Here is a 21,144-nt window from a genome sequence, read left to right on the forward strand (position 1 = left end):
GCGTAAAGCATTGTTTAAACTCGACGCGTCCGCATGAGCCCAAAGGTGCGCGCGGCAAAAATGTGATTGTAACAGCACGCGCGCCTCACATCTCCTAGACACCATTTACTACACACAATAGGCTTTTTTTCTCTGATTTTGAAAACTCTTCACGATCGACTTAAAATGTTTCCAAGATCGACTTGTCGACCGCGATCGACGGGTTGGTGATTCCTGTAACGTTACTGTTTTACGGTCAATGAAAAGAGTACTAATCAGCTGTCTCACGAACGTAACCAGCACATTTATCCCCACATAGCAAAGCCATAACAAAGCGAGGGAGAAGAATTAAGTTACATGAAACAATCCAACTACATATTTTACACCACTGACAAGGGAAAAGTCACTACTGACGGTGTTTATGGCTAGCTTCTAGCTTTCTGCGGCTTCTCTTTAAAGGTAGTGACGAAACGCGCTCTGTAACGCTGTTTGTTCGCGTTCGGCTACGGTAGAAACATGAGGTCACAATATGTCGACCTTCATAGAAGGGGGTGCCGGCGCCTATGTAGATATAAATGTCTCATTCTAAGGTAATAAAAACATTACGGTTTATTAAGTAAGGTCTTTATACACCACTGAAAACATAGTTATGGATGTCATATTGCATTTCTGTTAATAGATAATCAAAATTTTTACACATTGCACCTTTAAAGGGATGATTGAAAATTGAATGAAAAAAATCAAAATTAGCCAATGATTTACTCATTAACAGGGCTGGCCTGTATGTAAATAAGTATAGTTAGTAAGTAAAAGTAAGTAAATTACTACGTTCAAGTAAGTAAGTTGGTCATTAGGTAGGTAGAAGTAAGTGCGATTGTGTGATCGTTAATATCAATAAAATCACTATGTATGCATGTTGTCTTCACTGTTCTTGTGTATTGTATTCTTTTATATGTGCAATGAACTACACTTACATTGAAAATAAAAATATGTAGTAGTAATAAAGTAGTAACATAAGCAGTTGTATCAGTGGAGGCAGTAGTATTAATTTTACCATCAGTAGCAGTAATAATGGTAGTAGCTTTCGCAAAAGACTGCAAAAATGCCTTTCTTGAAACAATAGAGATTCACTTGAATCTAGTTAAAGTGAACTAAAATCAAGCAAAGAAATCTGCCAATGGGGTAAGCAAAACTGACTTGATAAGAATTCTTGAAATTAGCATAGATATCTAATCACTGATAAATGCAATTGAATCTTAAAACTAGACAAAAATGCTTAAAACTATGCAGTTTATACTAATTAAAAAATAAATACATTTAGTGAAAATTACATTAAAATAGAATATTTGTCCTAAAACTCAGCTTATTTAGACTTTTTTGAAAATAATCCAAAACCTGAAAATAGATAAATTCTTGAAACAACCCAATAAAGAAATATAGTGCAAATATATATACATTTAAATGAATAATCAAATTACAAATTCAGTTTTGCTGAGCATTTATTAAAGAACATCCTCTTTAATAAATGGAGCATATAAAGAAGGATGAACTGATTCCTAGTCTATTCAACTGACGCTTGAAAAAAAACCCAACAACAACAGCATGGCAAATCAACAGTAACTGTTCTGCATAAAAAATATATGCCTCAGTCTGTACGCTGCATACACTGTAGAACCTCAAACAGCTTTAAACAGCAATTACTCAATGAATATATTGCATAAAATACAATTGATTCAAGCTCATAATAGCACAAATCAAGTGCAAATATAATGGGGAACAAAACAAAAAATAAAAACAAACAAACACTCCATCACTGCCTCAGCCATACAGGTTTGCAACAGTATTTATTCAACAAACATTTTCCATTCACGAATGGCCTTTTTATAAGAGGGGGTAGCATCCTGCTCCTGGAGGACGTCTACCAGAACTTGTGTTTGCAACACAGACAAGAGTCTGGCAATACACTTGGGATAGGTCAGGTGGAATGCATAGTAATATGCCAGGAGGTAGAGAAGCCCCTCGTGGAGCAAATCTTTCTCAAAGGTTACAACTGGAGTTGTACCTACAACCACCATGCAGTTCCCCTCACCAACCAGCAAAACAGGACTAGAAAGCACACGCTGGTGGACGAAGGTATCAGGATCCTCTGAGGGCTAGAAAACCAAATATATAAATACAGAATTTAGACTACAAACAGCAAAAAAGCAAAATAAGTAGTCAAGTCACCTTTCATTTATATAGCGCTTTTAACAATATTAAAGTAATATTAAAAGAAATGAAAGTAAAAGAGATTGTTTTGGCTTTACAGCAGCTCTAGAATAAAGTTATTGTCCATCTAAACTTAGTTTTGATTGATTCACTTCTGCTTACACAACAGCGTTTTAACTGAAAACAGAAAACTTTGATGTGTTCTGGCAGTCCATTTGCATAACAACAGTGTTTGGTCATGTAATGATTGATCCATTTGTTGTGGGATGGAAGTGGTTAATGAATAAATATCGAAGCATCCCAGAGCAAGACACTTTCAAATACTCTAAATGTCTTTTGAGAGATGAGTTTTGATTAAAAATGCTCAGATTATTTTTATTTTTAGTAAATGTTATATTAATTTGGGTAAATAATCAAAAAAGCCACTTTTAAGCTATTTTTTATCAGTTTCAGTTGTTGGTGTACTGCTTTGTGGGACTGAGGGTAGTATAAGTACATATATGTGATGCTCCATTGACAGCTATTTAATTAACACTTTGAAGGCCCAGAAAGGTAGGAAAGACATCATTAAAATAGTCCATGTGACTACAGTGGTTCAACCTTAATTTTATGAAGTGAAGAGAATACTTTTTGTGTGCCAAAAATACAAAATAATGACTTTATTTAACAGTTTTTTCTCTTCCGTATCAGTCTATGACACGCGATCGAGAGCACCACGACGCATGCTTGTGGAAAGCAGGGATCCTCTGTTAAATGATCATATTTAACCTTCAGTTAAATGATAACAAAACTGAAGTTATTGTCTTTGGCCCTTCAAAATAAAAAAAATCCATTCCTGCCAATCTTGGCCCCCTTGCCCCCAATGTTAAAGCCCATGCACGTAACCTGGGTGTTATTTTAGACTTCAATCTTAACCTGCAAAGACAAATATCATCTGTTGTAAAGACTAGCTTTTATCAATTAAGAATAATTTCCAAACTCAAGTCTGTTTTGTCATACAGTGATCTGCAAAAAGTCATACATGCCTTCATAACCTCTTGGCTAGACTATTGTAACTCTCTCTATTTGGTCTTCCTTCGACACTGGTCGTACGGCTTCAGATGGTCCAAAATGCAGCGGCTAGGCTGCTCACAAATACAAAAAAGCATGAAAACATTACACCGGTTCTAGCCTTCTTGCACTGGCTTCCAGTGGTGGTAAGTAACGAAGTAGAAATACTTCGTTACTTTACTTAAGTATTTTTTTCGGGGATCTGTACTTTACTTGAGTATGTTTTATTTACATCTACTTTTACTCTTACTCAACTACAATATTAAAGACAAAGTTTACTTTTTACTCTGTTACATTTCCCCCATGCCTGCTCCAAGTATTTATTACACTGGCTTTCCAAACCAATGAAAAACTTGCAAAGAAAGAATGCGCAAGCAAACAAAGAATGCGCAAGCTCTTTGCCAGCATAAGCTCACATAGCAGTCAGTTCGCCATTGTGGAAGATGACCGCAGAAACAGGTGAAGGTAAAGCAATGATCCCGAGATTCCCGCTTACCTTGTATCTTGCACATCTGTTTGATGCAGCTAATGTTATGGAACATGTCTATTGCAGAGCTGCCAACTCTCACTCATTCAGTGTGAGACTCACGCAATTGACAATTTCCACACGCTCTCACGACACACATCCATTTTCTCACGCAGAGAAAAATCGCAAACCAAAGAGGACATTGACACCGACAGACAAGACAGATTAGGTTACTTTTGATATGAAACAAATTCTAAGCTCTCAGATTCTGTCAATTTTGTTATGAAATTTAAACAATAAATACCGCTTTCGAGCTTTTAAATGTGACGTGACAGATAGCTAGCGCCTTCTATGGGGTGCCGTTAATCTCTTTACTACTAGTTAATTGTAAATAAACACAAATGAACAATAATAGGTAGCCTATGTTGAAATATACAGTACAACTTACCGAAATGTATATACCTTCTACATAATATCAATAAATCAGTGTTTTTCAACCGTGGAAAGAGGTCAATAAAACAGCTGGAGAACAATATGTCACATAACGTTACATTTACCTCAGGAAAAAAAAAACATTTAATGACCATAGCATGTTAGTTGGCTAGAAAAATTTGTATTTTATAATATATGTAATATTAATATAAATTAGTATTTTGTTAAATGTCCACTATATATTTATTATATTTTTACTTATATCCTTAAAATATTATAAAGTTGTTATTATAATAAAAATCACATGTATTTTTTAAATGTAATAATACCAGCTGACAGGGCTCTCTGTAGCCTATGTTTACAGAATTAGGTGAGATTTTCTTAATTTAAAAATTAACATGCATCTACTGTACCAAATATTTATCAAAATGAATCTATATTGAATCAAGATCGGAATCAAACCACAATAATTGAATTGAAATTGTAAATTTTGTATCAAAGAATGGCCTACCAGTCATTGCACCATAATATGCTGTCACTAAACTTAATGAAATTGTTTAGAATTGATGCAAGGTGCTTCATTGTCTCTTATGATTGCAAATCTAACAAAATTCTTAATTGCAGTATCTAATAATTTGTTCAATTAAAACATTGCATATCACTCCCAAAACAATTGATCGGTTTAATTATTGATATTTACAGTTTGAATATTTACTTTTTACTTTCGGTACTTAAGTACGTTTTAAATCGGATACTTTTGTACTCTTACTCAAGTGATGTTTAAATGGAGGACTTTCTACTTTTCCTGGAGTCATTTTTTATTTAGGTATACAGGTCCTTCTCAAAAAATTAGCATATTGTGATAAAGTTCATTATTTTCCATAATGTAATGATAAAAATTAAACTTTCATATATTTTAGATTCATTGCACACCAACTGAAATATTTCAGGTCTTTTATTCTTTTAATACTGATGATTTTGGCATACAGCTCTTGAAAACCCAAAATTCCTATTTTAAAAAATTAGCATATCATGAAAAGGGTCTCTAAACGAGCTATTAACCTAATCATCTGAATCAACTAATTAACTCTAAACACCTGCAAAAGATTCCTGAGGCTTTTAAAAACTCCCAGCCTGTCATCATTGACACCCTCAAGCAAGAGGGTAAGACAGAAATTTCTGAACAAATAGGCTGTCCCAGAGTGCTGTATCAAGGCACCTCAATGGGAAGTCTGTGGGAAGGTAAAAGTGTGGTAAAAAACGCTGCACAACGAGAAGAGGTGACCGGACCCTGAGGAAGATTGTGGAGAAGCCACTTTTGAACCAGAAACAGCGGCAGAAGCGCCTGACCTGGGCTACAGAGAAGCAGCACTGGACTTCAGGCATTTTGGCATTTCTTTCTCCCCAGTCTTCCTCCAGACTCTGGCACCTTGATTTCCGAATGACATGCAAAATTTGCTTTCATCCGAAAGAAGTACTTTGGACCACTGAGCAACAGTCCAGTGCTGCTTCTCTGTAGCCCAGGTCAGGCGCTTCTGCTGCTGTTTCTGGTTCAAAAGTGGCTTGACCTGGGGAATGCGGCACCTGTAGCCCATTTCCTGCACACGCCTGTGCACGGTGGCTCTGGATGTTTCTACTCCAGACTCAGTCCACTGCTTCAGCAGGTCCCCCAAGGTCTGGAATCGGTCCTTCTCCACAATCTTCCTCAGGGTCCGGTCACCTCTTCTCGTTGTGCAGCGTTTTTTGCCAAAACGAACCATGTTTTTAACATCTAACCTTATTTAACCCTCTGGGGTCTGAAAACGCACCGCGTGTTTAGATCGATTTTTTTCACATAGCAGCAAAATAGACCTAAAATAATCTGTCATTTTTGGTCATACAGACTTAACAAATATGAAAAAATTCACTGTTAAATGTCTAGCTTTTTATGTGTCCAATTACAATTGAAATAAAACATTGTGCTTTTGTAAAATAAAGAAAATAAACAGGGTGTGCTTTCTGGCTCTCCGTCACAGCTTTTTTTGAGCACGTCTCTAAACTTAACATCTAACATTTGAATTTAAAGCAGCACTATGTAGTTTTTCAACCTTCATTATATATTTCCAAGACCCTTGAGATGGTACATCGACTTACAATATGTTGAATGACACGTCTGCCATAGCCTGACAGTGTCTGTATCGCTTTTACTGGCACTATGTAACTTCGGGTTTCGGGTAGGCCGAAACCCGAGCACAAAAAAAAACTTAAAAATTTGACTGCTTTACGGCATACGTCACTTCCCCCACTTCCTCAAATTCTGACGTGAGTGCCCAACTAGCGTTTGATACCCGTCTGTATGTTATTATCATGGCCAAAGCAGCAACTAAAACGAAGAAGGCAAAGGTTTTGTCAGAGGAGACTAATAAAAGAAAAAGGGAGAGTGACAAATTAAAATACCAGACGAGGATCACTATTGGAGGGAGAGCAAGACAGTTCGAAGACGGTGAGAGTGTGGACGCGCGCGACCGGCTCTCTCTCTCTATGCTCGTTCTTTCAGTAATATACACTCTGTCACAAGCGCAGCAGTCAGTCATCTGAAAAAGTGTTTATACATTTATAAATAAATCAGAGAGTCAGGGAGCTGACTACCGCGCGAAATGTATAAGGCTGAATAACATGGCCTGGCCATGTTACGGAATCTATCTGGTCCTCGATTTATCTTCATGAATCAAGTATACATGGCATGTCAGAGCATACATGGATGACATGACAACCATGACTACAACGGTAGCCTGCACTAATCGGTTATTGGGGAAGTTAACAGATAATATTGAATGGGCACGAATGCAATTTAAGCCCTCTAAATCAAGGAGCATCTCCATAATTAAAGGCAAGGTAGTAGATAAAACATTCTTCATTAATGGTGAGGCAATACCAACAGTTTCTCAGAAGCCAGTGAAGAGTCTAGGGAGATGGTACGATGGGGATCTAAAGGACACAGTTCGAGTGGGAGAAGTTAGACGACAAGCAGTGGAAGGGTTGAAGAGCATAAGATTATCTTGGCGAAAGCCGAGTACAAATCAGCATGAAGTTTTAACATCTACTCTCGTGTAATGGAAATCAATAATTTTTCTGGTGAAAGTGTCTTGCCTCAGGCTATAATGCAAATCGATTATCAAATTTGCAGATTCATCTATGGTTGCTTGATATTATAATATTGACGATATATGGCTATTACCTACCACACAAACATTGAATTGAATAAGCATATCCGTTATGTAAAACAGTAGACAATAGGCTACTATAATGACGCTGGCTTGTAAACGTGAGCTACACGATCTTTTGACGTTTGAAAAAAATAAAACCCATGAAATTATATTCATATGACATGGCATGCTGAAATATATGCCAATGTACCTGGGATGAAGACATTTCACACGCAACGCTGGCAGTCTGCCCAAGACATGAGAACTCGTGAGAACTCAAGACGGTATAGGCTTGTCCACAAATGCACACGTGTATCCCCTGGTGTAACCACGACAGATTTTACGACCGTAGTAGAAGACAATACTGTTTCCCAACTGTAGGGGAACCCTGAGAGCAAAAAACGCAAAAAAAAGTGTTGCTTTAAAATGTATGCTTCCCCTTTAGTTGAAAACTTGGTACTTTGAGTGTGTGCGCGTGTGTGTATAAATAACATGTATGGGAAATGAAACTACCACGAGTTTTCAAACCTAGACATCTGTCTAATGTATCATGTCATTTTGCCATACCCCATTCTATAAAAACTGTTGTATTCGTGTTTACTGGTGGGATTCTCAATGGAATTTGTCTGAGATCCTCCGGCCTAGCTTAAAGCTTCTTGGGAGAACTGCTCGAGTACTCTCCCGACCGTAATTAAGTCTGTCTGATATTACTGCTGTGCAGAAGTTCAGTTTAGGGAAGCAAGTAAGTTAGAGGTAGGGAACTCGGCCAGTTGTCGACAGAAGACGCAGGAGGTAGAGTATAAAAGTTATTAAGTGTCGAATTTGGAGACGCTTGTGTGTCGATGAGTAGACGCCAAGGGTGTAGGTTTGGTTTTGAGATTGGTGGGGACATTCACAGAAGCTGACGAATCAGGAAATTAATAGGATAATATTAAGGTTTTTAGTCTATATTGACCTTAACAATACGTTAATGAATTCTGTAATGTTATGGTAACTATTAAAGACAAGAAAGGAGTTTAACAGAGACTTAACTTTACGCCGTTCATAATGCAATGCAATAGTGCAATATGGTCTTGTTCCTTGCTTTTTGAAGAAGCCAAACACATGTCTGCATCTGTCATTAAAGGGATAGTTAAGGGAATAGTTCACCCAAAAATGAAAATTCTGTCTCTCCCACAAGTTCTTTCAAACCCTTATGAATTTCCTCCTTCTACTGAACACAAAGGAAGATATTTTGAAAGATGTTGGTAACCAGACATTTGATGGACCCTATTGACTTCCATAGTAAGAAAAAAAAAATACTATGGAAGTCAATGGGGCCCATCAACTGTCTTACCAACATTCTTCAAAATAACTTCTTTTGTGGTCAGCAGAAGAAATAAACTGTTTTGAAACAACTTAATGATAACAGAAGTTTCGTTTTTTAAGGAAACTATCCCGTTAACAGAAATTAACTTTTGGCATATTTGTTTCACATCATTACTGTCCAGTTTATTCTGTTGGACATGACACACAGCAACTTGTGCCATTTTTCTGAGCCATGTTTTCAGTGTCCTAAGAGCAATGAAAATTATTTCAGCCGCAGCTGATGAGACGGGGATGATAAGGGTTTCAACTTCATCAAACAGACCTCTCATTTCAACAGACCAAGCAATTTTGTGTTTTCATGTTTAATGTGGATCTTCCATAGTCATAATGATTTTTATACAGTACAAACTGTGTATTCTATCCCCCTACACTTACCCTATCACAGATAACTTTCTGCATTTTCCAAAAACGTCGCTTAAGTTAGTGTGATTTATAAGCTGTTTAAAAAAAAATCCCTACAAGGATTTCGGAAATTGCCATCTTTGTGGGGACATATGGTCTTTGTCCCAACAAAAATGGCAATATACGGAAATCTTATCCTTATGTGTATTTTCTTTGTTTCCTTTTTTTTTAAACCGGCTTAACAATCATACTAAGTGATGTTTTTACTACGTTTCAGTGCTCTTTGTGCGCACGCACACAAACACACACACACACACACACACTGTTTGCCACTTATCCCGCGATTGTCATACATTATTGTAAAAACTGAGCTGTCCCCGAATCATTATTTGACGTGATTTTCCCCGTATTTTTGTGCACAGAACTGTAGATTACTCCCTAATTTACCGCATAGGTTTCCTTCGAATGAGCTTTGCCGCTTCGCACAACCAGCCTCTCACAACTTAGAAAGAAAACGTCTCGGTTACGTATGTAACCCTCGTTTCCTGAGTAGGGAACGGAGACGTTACGTCGGATGACGACGAATGGGGTTTCGCTTAGAACACCTATCGACTTCGAGTATTAGAAAACGAGCCAATGGCAAAGAAATGCCATGGGTCTGCGGAATTTGCATAGTGTATCTCCGCCTTACCTCGTGGGTATAAAAGGAGGACGCCGGCAACATGCAGATATGTTTCTTCGCTGAGGAGCCAAGACTGAGCTCAGGCGATCCCCGCGGTACAGCGGAAAGTGGCAGGAAGACGTAACGTCTCCGTTCCCTACTCAGGGAACGAGGGTTACATACGTAACCGAGACGTTCCCTTTCGTTGTCACTCCGAGTTACGCCGGATGACGACGAATGGGGTTACCAGTCTAATCACGCCACCTTCTCGGCTGTCTTCCAGTGCCCTGCGTAAATCTGAGATCCTTGTCGTGAGATTGGCACGGACAAAGGACTCCTATCTAGCACAGGAATACCAAGGTTCACTGGGGAGCATATCCCATAGTTTAGAGGAAATATGCAATTATTGCCAACCCAGAGGGAGGGACTTAGAAAATACACATATGACCCAAAGGGATGCATATGGAGAACACTGGGGTGTCCAGCCGCAGGTGGAATATTTCAACCCCAGGGGTGGCAAGGTGGCTTGCCAAGGGAAAGACAAATGCTCAGAGAGGCTTACAGTAGAAATACACATGTGGGGGTCGCTCAGAGGAGGGACCATGCACACGGGAGGCACCTAGCCTACGCGCAGGCAATAGACACTGGCGCCGACATCAGGAGTGCTGCAGGAACTCAGTGCTTTCGGAGAAGCTCACCTGAGGAAATATCGCACGTGTCCAGTCCGTGGTGTGGAAATGGCGAGCAAGCGAAGACACCTGAGCGGATCCAGTACTAGCTGGTTGAAGCGAGTACATGAGAGGACACTGGCCCCACTTTTTGTAGAATTGTAGATTGTAGAATCTGGCGAATGTGTTAGGTGTCGCCCAGCCTGCAGCTCTTCAGATGTCTGTTAGCGAGGGGCCATGCGCTAGAGCCCAAGAGGACGCCACACTCCGGGTGGAGTGGGCAGTCACACCAAGGGGGCATGGTCGACCTTGCTGCTGGTATGCCAAGGCAATGGCGTCCACTATCCAGTGAGACAACCTTTGCTTGGAAGGAGCCTTTCCCTTCAGCTTCCCACCATAACAGACAAAGAGCTGGTCTGAGGTCCTGAAACACTGCGTCCTGTCTACATAGGCGCGGACTGCGCGTACTGGACAGAGCAGTGCAAGGCTGGGTCTGCCTCCTCCAGGGGCAGCGCTTGCAGGTTCACCATCTGGTCCCGGAAGGGAGTGGTAGGAAACTTGGGCACGTATCCAGGCCGGGGTCTCAGGATCACGTGAGAGTAAGCCGGCCCGAACTCCAGGCACGCTTCGTCAACGGAGAATGCGTGCAGGTCCCCTACCCTCTTGATGGAGGCCAGTGGAACCAGGAGCGCTGTCTTCATAGACAGGTTTTTAAGCTCGACTGATTGCAGGGGCTCAAATGGAGCACTCTTAGGGCAGTTAGAACCACTGAGAGGTTCGAAGAGGGAACGAGAGGAGGGCGAGGCGGATTTAGTCTCCTCGCTCCTCTCAGGAACCTGATAACCAGGTCGTGCTTCCCCACCGACTTACCTCCGATGAGGTCATGGTGTGCGGCAATAGCAGCAACGTAGACCTTCAGGGTGGAGGGAGACAGCCTTCGCTCCAGCCCCTGTTGAAGGAAGGAAAGCACAACGCTGATCGAGCATCTCCGGGGGTCTTCTCGGTGATAAGAGCACCAGCTGACGAAGAGGTTCCACTTCACGCATAGACGTGTCACGTGGACGACGCCCTAGCGGAAGTGATGGTAGCCACCACCGCTGGTGGTAGGGTACTCAAACCTGCCTCGTCCCATCGAGGAGCCACACGTGGAGGTTCCAGAGATCGGGACGAGGGTGCCATAGGTGGCCCCGTCCCTGAGGAAGAAGGTTCTTCCTCAGAGGGATCGGCCAGGGAGGTGCTGTCGCGAGGAGTACTAGTTCGGAGAACCAGGTCCGGGCGGGCCAGTACGGCGCGACCAGAATGACCTGCTCCTCGTCCTCCCTGACCTTGCGCAAGGTCTGCGCAAGAAGGCTCACTGGGGGAAACGCATACTTGCGGCCCTGCGGCCAGCTGTGCGCCAGAGCATCCATGCCGAGCGTACCCTCGGTCAGGGAATAAAACTGGGCGCAATGGGTCGAGTCGTGGGAGGGAAACAGATCTATCTGTGTTTCCCCGAACTGGTCCCAAATCAGCTGGACCGACTGGGGATGGAGTCGCCATACTCCAGGGAGTGGCTGAAGCCGTGAGAGCTCGTAGGCTGCACAGTTCAGGGCTCCGGGATATAAATGGCATGAAGCGACCTCAGATGCTTCTGACTCCATATGGGGAGGTGGCGAGCGAGTTGTGACATACGGCGGGAGCGTAGACCACCTTGATGGTTGATGTACGCTACAGTGGCGGTATTGTCTGAGCGGACTAGTACGTGTTGGTTCTTGAGCACGGCCCGGAAGCGGCGCAAAGCAAGACGTACGGCCAGCAACTCGAGGCAATTGACATGCCAGAGGCGAAGGGGTCCTGTCCAGGAGCCCGCGGCAGCACGTCCATTGCACATGGCACCCCAGCCCGTGGAGGAGGCATCTGTCGTTACAACAACATGCCGCGAAGCTCGTTCCAGGGCACTCCGGCCCGTAGAAAACTGAGGTTCGACCACGGGGTGAAGGTCTGACGGCAGGTCGGAGTAACTGTTACTCAGAGGGTGCCGTGTTGCCATGCCCACCTGGGGACTCGGTCGCGAAGCCAAAGCTGAAGCGGTCTCATATGAAGCAATCCGAGCGGCGTTGCCGCGGCTGCAGAAGCCATATGCCCCAGGAGCCTCTGAAAAAGTTTCAGTGGAACCGCACTCTTGCCCTCGAACTGTCTCAGGCAAGTCAGCAGTGACTGCGCGCTCTCGCTCGTAAGCTGCTCGGACATGGCGACCGTGTCGATATCCATACCGAGAAAAGAGATCCTCTGCACGGGGCAAAGTTTGCTCTTCTCCCAGTTGACCCGAAGGTCCAGACGAGCTAGGTGCCGTAGCACTAGGTCCCTGTGTTCGCAAACCTGAACTCGAGAGTGAGCTATGATCAGCCAGTTGTCGATATAACTCAGGATGCGAACCCCTTTTTCCCGAAGGGGAACAAGGGCAGCCTCGACGACCTTCGTGAAGATGCGAGGAGACAGGGCTAGCCCGAAAGGGAAAACCGCGTACTGGATGCCTGCCCCTCGAAAGAAAACCGAAGGAACGGTCTGTGTCAAGGAGAATGGAGACATGAAAGTAGGCGTTCTTCAGGTCGATCGCTGCAAACCAATTCTTGGGCCGTATGCATTCGAAAATGCGTTTGAGCATCTTGAACGGCATCCTGTGAAGGGAGCGGTTCAGCACGCGCAAGTCCAGGATTGGCCGTAACCCACCGGTTTTCTTGGGGACAATGAAGTAGGGGCTGTAGAAGCCGGACCTCATCTCGGCTGGAGGGACAGTCTCGATTGCGTCCCCCCGGAGGGGTAGCGAAGCGGAGTAACTGGCCCAGACGTGGACGGCATAGCGGCCCGATGTGGGGGCACAGTTAGCAACCGCGCCCTGGCAGAGGGGGCCAGGGGAGGACCAGGCTGGTCGTCCCGCGGGGGCCTGCTCTGCCAGGGGTCTGGCGACAGAGGGGGACAGGGGCGAAGCGGTCCGTGGACGGCACACCGTGTCAACCACCTCTGGGACAGAGGGGGACGAGGAGAGCACGGCTTGTTGGCGGCAGAGACGGGAGACGGGAGACGGTTCAGAGACGGGAGAGTCAGCTCTTTGGAGAATAAGGATTCTTCCCCGGCCCTCCCCCGGGGAAAGGAGTGGTCCTGCTACCAACTCCTGGAAAGAACTGAGTCCCATCTCTGAGGAGCCCATCTCAAGAGCGCCGCTTAACCCGGCGTGTAGCGGGGTGCAGGGCTGGAGAGGACTGTGGCGTCCGACTGCGGCCTCCAGAGCCGACCCGGGTGAACGGGCGGGGTGGGAGCCGCGGGGGGGCGCCCTCGGCGGTGGGCAGACCGAGGGATCTGAGCGGACGGCGGGGCCGTCAGGACAGAATCAACCTCAGTCTGCTCCATCGCCGAGGAGCCCGTCTCAAGAGCACCGCTTAACCCGGCGTGTAGCGGGGGGCGGGGCTGGAGAGAGCTGTGGCGTCCGCCCGCGGCCCCCAGAGCCGGCCCGTGAACGGGCGGGGTGGGAGCCGCGGGAGGGCGCCTTTGGCAGTGGGCAGACCGAGGGATCTGAGCGGACGGCGGGGCCTTCGGGACAGAATCAATGTCAGTCTGCTCATGGGCGGCTGAGAGCTGTTGGGCAAGCCCTCAACCGCACCGCCGAAGAGGCCGACCTGGGATATGGGAATGTCGGACAGACGGGTCCGCGCGACATCCAGCACATCAGACAGGTTCAGCCACAGAATGGTGAGCATCACCTGACCCAGGGAGCGTACGGCCACTTTCGTCGCTCAGAGAGCAAGGTCAGTGGCGGCGCACAGCTCGGTGAAGAGCCCTGGGTCAGTCCCGCCCTCGTGCAGGTCCATGAGCATCTGGGTCAGGTGGACCAGCAGAATGACCATGGCATGCAGTGAGGCGGCTGCCAGTCCCGTGGCGCTATAGGATCTCGCCACAAGCGTAGACGAAAAACTACAGGCCACGGGCGGGTGCTTAGGATTGCGCCGAGAAGAAGCACTCTGAGGACACATAGCATCGCAACAGAGCGTTCAGCCGGGGGGACCCCAGTGTACCCATGGGCAGCGGCCCCATCGAGGGGAGGAAAGGCGGATGAGATCAGCGAGCGGTCCCGAGAAGACAAGGGGATCTTCTTGGACTTCGAGATCTCATCATGCACGTCCGGGAAGAGAGGTATTGGGGTTTGCCGTGGACGAGGGTCGGCGGCCTTACCCAAAACCCATCGTCCCAGGAAAGCTTGGTCATCATCTCCGGATCAGACTCAGGCACAGCCGTATGCACACCGGAAGGTGGCAGCTGTGACGAGCCCTCACTTCCAGAAGACTCAAACCCACCTAGTGATGCTGCAACAGACATGGCATCTTCCTCTGTAGCTTCAACTGAAACACGCGGGCCACCAGAGGGTAGACTCGCGGGAATCAGCAGTTCACTAGCGGGCACCGTCATTGAAGAGGGGGGCTGGGGTCGCGGACACATAGTCGGCGCCTTGATCCAGACCGTAACCCTCAGGTCACCCTGGCCACCAGCCGAAGATCGGGGGGTGGATGAGGGGACTCTCACTCTTGCGAGTTCACAGAGTCTCGACCTATATATGACGCGATGATCACGTTCCCAGCGAGAACATGAGTCACCCACGAGCGCTGTTCAAGCATGATCAAAGCCCAAACACACTAGACAGCGCTCGTGCCCATCAGAGTCCGATACCAGTCCGCTGCAACCAGAAATGCACGGGCGAGCCGTCTATAAAAAGACGTGCCGCGTGCGAGCTCTTTTATGAGAGGAGAAAAAAAAAACTCTGCGATGTTGAAGCACACAGGGAGACACACACACACACTGGCAGATCACTGCACAGATCAGCAGGCACTGTGAGCTCGCTGCAGATCGCCGTCACACCAACACCGGAGAGAGAAGCTCGTCTCGTAGAGCGAAGTCAGAGATGACTGTGGAGTGCAGAAATACTCTTGGCTCCGAAGCGAAAACATATCTGCATGTTGCCGGCGTCCTCCTTTTATACCCACGAGGTAAGGCGGAGATACGCTATGCAAATTCCGCAGAACCATGGCATTTCTTTGCCATTGGCTCGTTTTGTAATACTCGAAGTCGATAGGTGTTCTAAGCGAAACCCCATTCGTCGTCATCCGACGTAACTCGGAGTGACAACGAAAGGGAACACAAAGCCAATCAGTTTAGCGATGTGTGTTAAGCAGGCGGGACCTAGCTCTATTAACCGTTTGTGTTCCAGGATTTGCGCATTTTTCTCAGAATACTCTTGTAATAGATTTTAATCTAAATGAGATGTTTCCTGCTTAAATAAAATAAGAAATACCTACAAGACATACCCGGCAACAGTGGTTATATATAAATATATTTAAATTTTTGATCGAAATTATTGCTAGGGACAAATCAGTGTCACTGGGACACGTCCCTAGCGTCCCTACTAAGATCTACGCCCCTGGTAGACGTCCCAGTTATTTATTAAGTGTCAACTGTAGACGCTTGGGTGTTGACTGGACGCCCCAGATAAATTTATTTACGAAGGTAATTAGGTTGCATGTATGTAGTTAGGTTTAGGGAAAAATCTACGACAGTACACAACCAGTTATGTTTATTAACTCACAAATGCATCCAAATATATATTACATGAAAGTTTAATTAAATTCTTTAAAATCTTTAAAAAATTTGCACAACTTCTCCCCCAATTGGGACATTTAAAAGTTGTTTGTTACAAGTTACAAGTAAAATAAAAACATGTTATATGAAAATGAACATGAACAGAGTTATCTGTTTTTGCAAATGAACTCTTCTGTTATAGAGGTCCGCCCACGTTCCATGGCCCAGGCCCACCATTGCAAGGCCCTGGTCCCGTTCCCTGTGCGGACTTGGCCCTCCATCCCTCCCCCGGGGCCACCTCCGCTCCACCACCCTCCTGAACTGTCTTGTTTCCGGTTTTGTTGGGCGTCGGGAGCCGCCCAGAGAGGGGGGGCTATGTTGTGATGTCAGTCTGTGTTCCCCTGTCTTTTCTTGTTTAGGAGTCCCCTAATTTGTCTATTAGTCTTCCCAGGTGTTTCTCATTAACCACGCCCCCTTGTTATTTTGTTTAGCCTGTTTGGCCTTGTATTTAAGCCCTGTGTTTTAGTCCAGTCTGTGAGTTCTTGTGTTTTTACTGTCGATGTTGGTCACCCTGATCCTAGTCTGATTCTTTGTAAATTTTCAGTTTACTGAATAAAGTGTGCTGCATGTGGATTCTGCTTCCTCCTTGCTTCCACCTCATCGTGACACATAGCCTATATAAACCATGATAAGATATATCACGGTTTATATAGGCTATGTATTTCTTTTAATGTTATTATTTCAGTCTTTTTGCCAGGGAAGCTGGATTGCTTTGCTGTTTATTGATTTAAAAAAAAAAACTATAACGCTACATCTATCAACATTTATTAATATGTTATCATTCTATTCATTCATTTCTTTATTTTAATAATATTATTTCGGTCCTATTACCGGTGAAATATTACAGTAAGCCTATGCTGTAAGACAGAACACGGGCCGAGCGGGGCTCATTAAGCCCTTTAGCCACAATGCAATGCGGGGATTAATATGTATTCTTTAACATGTCTTTAACATGTATTTAGAGTATGTAAAGTTTTTTTAAAAATCGAAAAGCCCGAACATCTATCTCTTTGTGATGCCATATTTTTCCACTATGGCAGGATGTTTAAAGTGTGCCAGCTGATTGTTCCTAAAAGGTCAAGTGTCCATGGTTTTTTATTCTTATAACCCAAGGGCGTTATGACATGCACCACCCACTGTTTGCATGCCAAACGTGCCAGCAGCAGTTTGCTCGTAAACAGTGGTTACTGGCCAGCTTCCACCAACTCTTCTACGTTGTATTCCCTCAACCTTTTCAGCACTGTAAGAGAACTGAAAGTCATCGCGCCGGACAAGCTGTTGCAAAGCTGCTGGAGCATCGTACAAAGTGTGGTGGGTGGAACAAAATATGTCCACCATATTATAGAATTGTTTACCATATGCAGACATCTCCAAAGTAACGATTAATATAATGCATCTTTCAGTCAGGACCAGTGTGCCGGGACACCCTGCTGCGCAGGTTCCTGGAGTTTTCCTATTGCACCCCAGACATGCTGGCAATCTCCGTGGATGGCAACAGGAAGCTGTACCGGTTTCTCCGAAACAGAAGGTGATATTTTTTTCTTCCAGTATAGATTGATCTGGATTTTTTTTATATTCAATATTCAGTATGGATTAATGTTCTGTTTCGTTCCTTCCTCTGCTACGACTCTTAATTTTTTGAAGGGGCATGTATCGCAGAAGACACATCTGTGTCTGCATTTTTTGATGTCTTGCATAAAGCTGTGAAATAGGCAGGTTTCAAATTATTTGTTAAATTACTATGCTTTTACAGCCCAGATTTTCTTTGCATTGGTGAAAAACTGCCCTCAACTTAAAAATACAAGGTGTGTATACAGTATGTTTATGGTGTGTTTCATTTATTAATATTAATATTGCATATTTATTGCATATTACTAATAATGATACTATAAATAATATGTAGTTATTACAGTATATAAATCTATAGGTAATAATAGTATAATGCAACTTCAGAATAACTGCAAATCAAAAGACAATCCAAACAATGTTCTTGTCAAAAATGTTTTTTATTCATAAATTACCTATTAAAACCATTTAAGAACATTGCATGTCCAGTACACCAGCAGTTTACAGTTATAAACAGCTTTTAAAGGGATAGTTAAAGGATTAGTGCTTGAAACAGCTGTGCCCGATGGCAGCTGAGGAGGAAGGGCTTATCTAGCGAAAGATAGGTTATTAAAAAAAAAAAAAAGTATATATATATATATATATATATATATATATTTTTTTTTTTTTTTCTTCTTGAAAATAACCTATTGTTTCGCTAGATAAGACCCCCCTCCTCAGCTGCGATCGTGCACAGCCCATTGAAGCACTTCAAAGACCTTTGAAACTGCATTGATTTGGACTTCAAAACGGCTCGTGGGAATTTTCTTGACTCAAAGTTGTCCTGAGGGCAGAAATGTTTGTGATTGGTTCAATCTGACAACCAATCGCAAGGGAGGAGAGAATTGCAGAGGCGGGGCCCCCATTTCCAATCTCAACCGTCAAAATCCCAGCCGCGCGCAGGCAGGAGGAACTGGTTATCATTTCAAAGTAAGTTTTTTAAAAACAAAAACGTAATATTCTCGAAAATGGAGCATTGTATGTGCACCTATGTGTGATTCCCCCCCCCCCCCCCCCCCCCCCCCCCCCCCCCCCCCTGCTTTCATCATAGTATATCATAGTATAATGGTGCAGCTTGTAGCTTAAAGGCCATGGTGCAGGTTTTTTTTTTTGGCAATTTTCTAGTTGGTAATAAACATTTAAACAGTTATCCATTGTATTTGATGTTGTAGGGTACTCAAAAATTACAGTTTTTTACAATCACTTTGCTACTATTTTCAGAACCTTGATGTCATTTTTCAAAACTCTAGACACAAAACTCAAAACGGTTATCACTTGTAACACAGGTTGTCTAATGTTCAAAACATTGCATTGTGCATTCACATCTTTAAACAAATCTTGCACTTGCACAATCATTGGTTCAAAAAACAAATTTACTGTGAAATACCATTGAAACACAACTATAGATCACCCACACACAAGCAACCGATAGTTTAACTCTGTCATTGTTCGTACAATCATTAACTATTGTAGAACAAAATAGGTGATACAGGTTTCATTATGGTACTACATGTACAGTAAATACCTCTGTTACTGTAAAGTACTGCAGTAGTAGAGAGAATACAGACAAAGTGGAATCATTGAACAAAGTTTGTAATATATTGATGCAAAACACTACAGTACAATCACAACATTGGTTTATTTTAATCAAAGCAAAAATACAGTAATTAGCTATGAAATAGAAAAGAAAAGACAGTACTGTAAACCATCAAATGCAATGAAATAGAAAAGAAAAGACAGTACTGTAAACCATCAAATGCAGTGTTCCTCAACTTGCTTGCACTGTAAGAAATAAAACAGCAGTGATTACTGTACTTCTACATTGTCATCAACTCTGTGTTGTGGATTTGGCCACAGGTTCTCATCTACATCACAATGGATGTTTTCATTAGCCAAACATCTTGGAAAAAACCTTCGGGCATGGCGAATCCAGGCCTGACACTGGTCTGCTGTGATGTCATTGCAGGCGTCATCCATGGCCTGGAGAAGAGTGACTTGTTCATGAGGTTGCCTATCATGAACCTTCCATCTCCATGCGGAGAAAAATTCCTCAATCGGGTTAAGGAAGGGGGAGTATGGGGGTAAATACAGGGTGGTAAATTGTGCATGGGCCTGAAACCATCCTTGCACCACATGAGCATGATGGAACCTGACATTGTCCCAGACAATGACATAGGTCACACCTTCAGCTCTACAAACCTGTTCGAGCTCATCAAGAAAGGTGACAAGGAGAGCTGCATTATATGGTCCAATATGAGGTCTGCGTCCCACCACACCATCTTCTGATATAGCCGCACACATGGTAATGTTGGCCCCACGTTGTCCAGGTACTTGGATGGTTGCCCGCTGGCCAATGAAATTCCGACCTCTCCTCCTTGTCTTGGCCAGATTAAAACCTGCCTCATCCAAATATATGAATTTGTGATGGTCGTCATCAGCATCCAGCTCCATCACCCTCTACAAATAAATTTTGGAAAGAGATTTAGAGATTACCGTACAATGTAGAATTTTTGGGAATGTTTTTACAACAGCCGTCTTGAAACTGAACTTACCTGAACATACTCAGTCCTCATTTGTTTCACTCTGTCTGCATTTCTTTCGAAAGGCACATGGTATAGTTGTTTTATAGATACCTGGTGCCTTTTCAGTATGCGTGCAATAGTCGGCAAACTTATGGATCCCACATTGTTGAACATGTCTTCATTGTCCAAGATATGCTGGCGAATTTCTGTAAGGCGAATATCATTTCTGGCCCGAACCAAATCGACCACAGCCTGCTCTTGCTGGTCAGTTAGAATTTTGCCTCTGCCTCCACTATTTGGCCTAGTCACAATTCTACAGGGAACATTAGAGTAAGAAGACACTTGGTCACATCACCTATTCTGTGATACACATTGGTATGCAGTCATTTGACAATTGAGAGTAGCATAATGTTTAGTGCATGCTGATAACTTACCGGTTCTCATTGCGGAAAGTTCTGATTATTGAGGCCACGGTTGACCTTCTCAGGTTTGGTTGTATCATTGTAGCCGCCTCAGTCATTGTCATGCCATGATTTATGACATGGTCTACAACTATTGCCCGAATTTCATTGGACACTCTATGCTGTTGCTGCCGCTGTCTTGGTCCGTGGCCTTGTCCTCTACCACGTTCCCCCACACCTCTCAAACGAGGCCCACGACCACCTCTCAGAAGGGGTGCCTGTCCTCTACCACGTTCCCCCACACCTCTGAAACGAGGCCCACGACCACCTCTCAGAAGGGCTGCCTGTCCCCTACCATTCCTTTGACCAACACGTCTTCCTCGTCTTCCTCGTCTTCCTCCCACCACTGCTTGACCTCCATTGTGACCTGGATCACCTGCTGGCTCCATGTTACGTATCACTATGCTCTTGCAATTGGATCCCAATCAACTCTTTATATACTCATTCCACAATGTCCCCTCAATCATCAGTAACGAGTTGGCAGAATTGGACAAGCAATTCCAAGGGCCTGCATCTCTACAGTGCAGTACTGT

The 21,144-nt window shown here is 44.0% G+C and overlaps 1 protein-coding gene across 1 annotated transcript; it reads right to left on the reverse strand.

The window, feature by feature from the left end:
* Positions 1–1,823: 1,823 nt before the first annotated feature.
* Positions 1,824–21,043, reverse strand: LOC143718421 (uncharacterized). The gene is made up of 4 exons (XM_077209484.1): positions 20,585–21,043; positions 20,181–20,463; positions 19,444–20,085; positions 1,824–2,132 (listed from the first exon to the last, which is right to left on the reverse strand). The coding sequence occupies exons 1-4, from the start codon at positions 20,998–21,000 to the stop codon at positions 1,824–1,826; spliced, it is 1,650 nt and encodes a 549-aa protein (XP_077065599.1). The 5' UTR covers positions 21,001–21,043.
* Between the last annotated feature and the right edge of the window lie 101 nt (positions 21,044–21,144).

The sequence above is a fragment of the Siphateles boraxobius genome, unplaced genomic scaffold, assembly GCF_051911475.1.
Source record: "Siphateles boraxobius isolate OS27281-9 unplaced genomic scaffold, OSU_SipBor_1 61, whole genome shotgun sequence".
Classification (NCBI taxonomy): Eukaryota; Metazoa; Chordata; class Actinopteri; order Cypriniformes; family Leuciscidae; genus Siphateles; species Siphateles boraxobius.

Coding starts and splice junctions, on each gene's coding strand:
- LOC143718421 (XM_077209484.1), bottom strand. CDS start 21,000: ATGGAGCCAGCAGGTGATCCAGGTCACAATGGAGGTCAAGCAGTGGTG. Junction 20,086..20,180: donor TGAGGACTGAGTATGTTCAG/GTAAGTTCAGTT, acceptor ATTTATTTGTAG/AGGGTGATGGAGCTGGATGC. Junction 2,133..19,443: donor GAGTTGATGACAATGTAGAA/GTACAGTAATCA, acceptor TTGGTTTTCTAG/CCCTCAGAGGATCCTGATAC.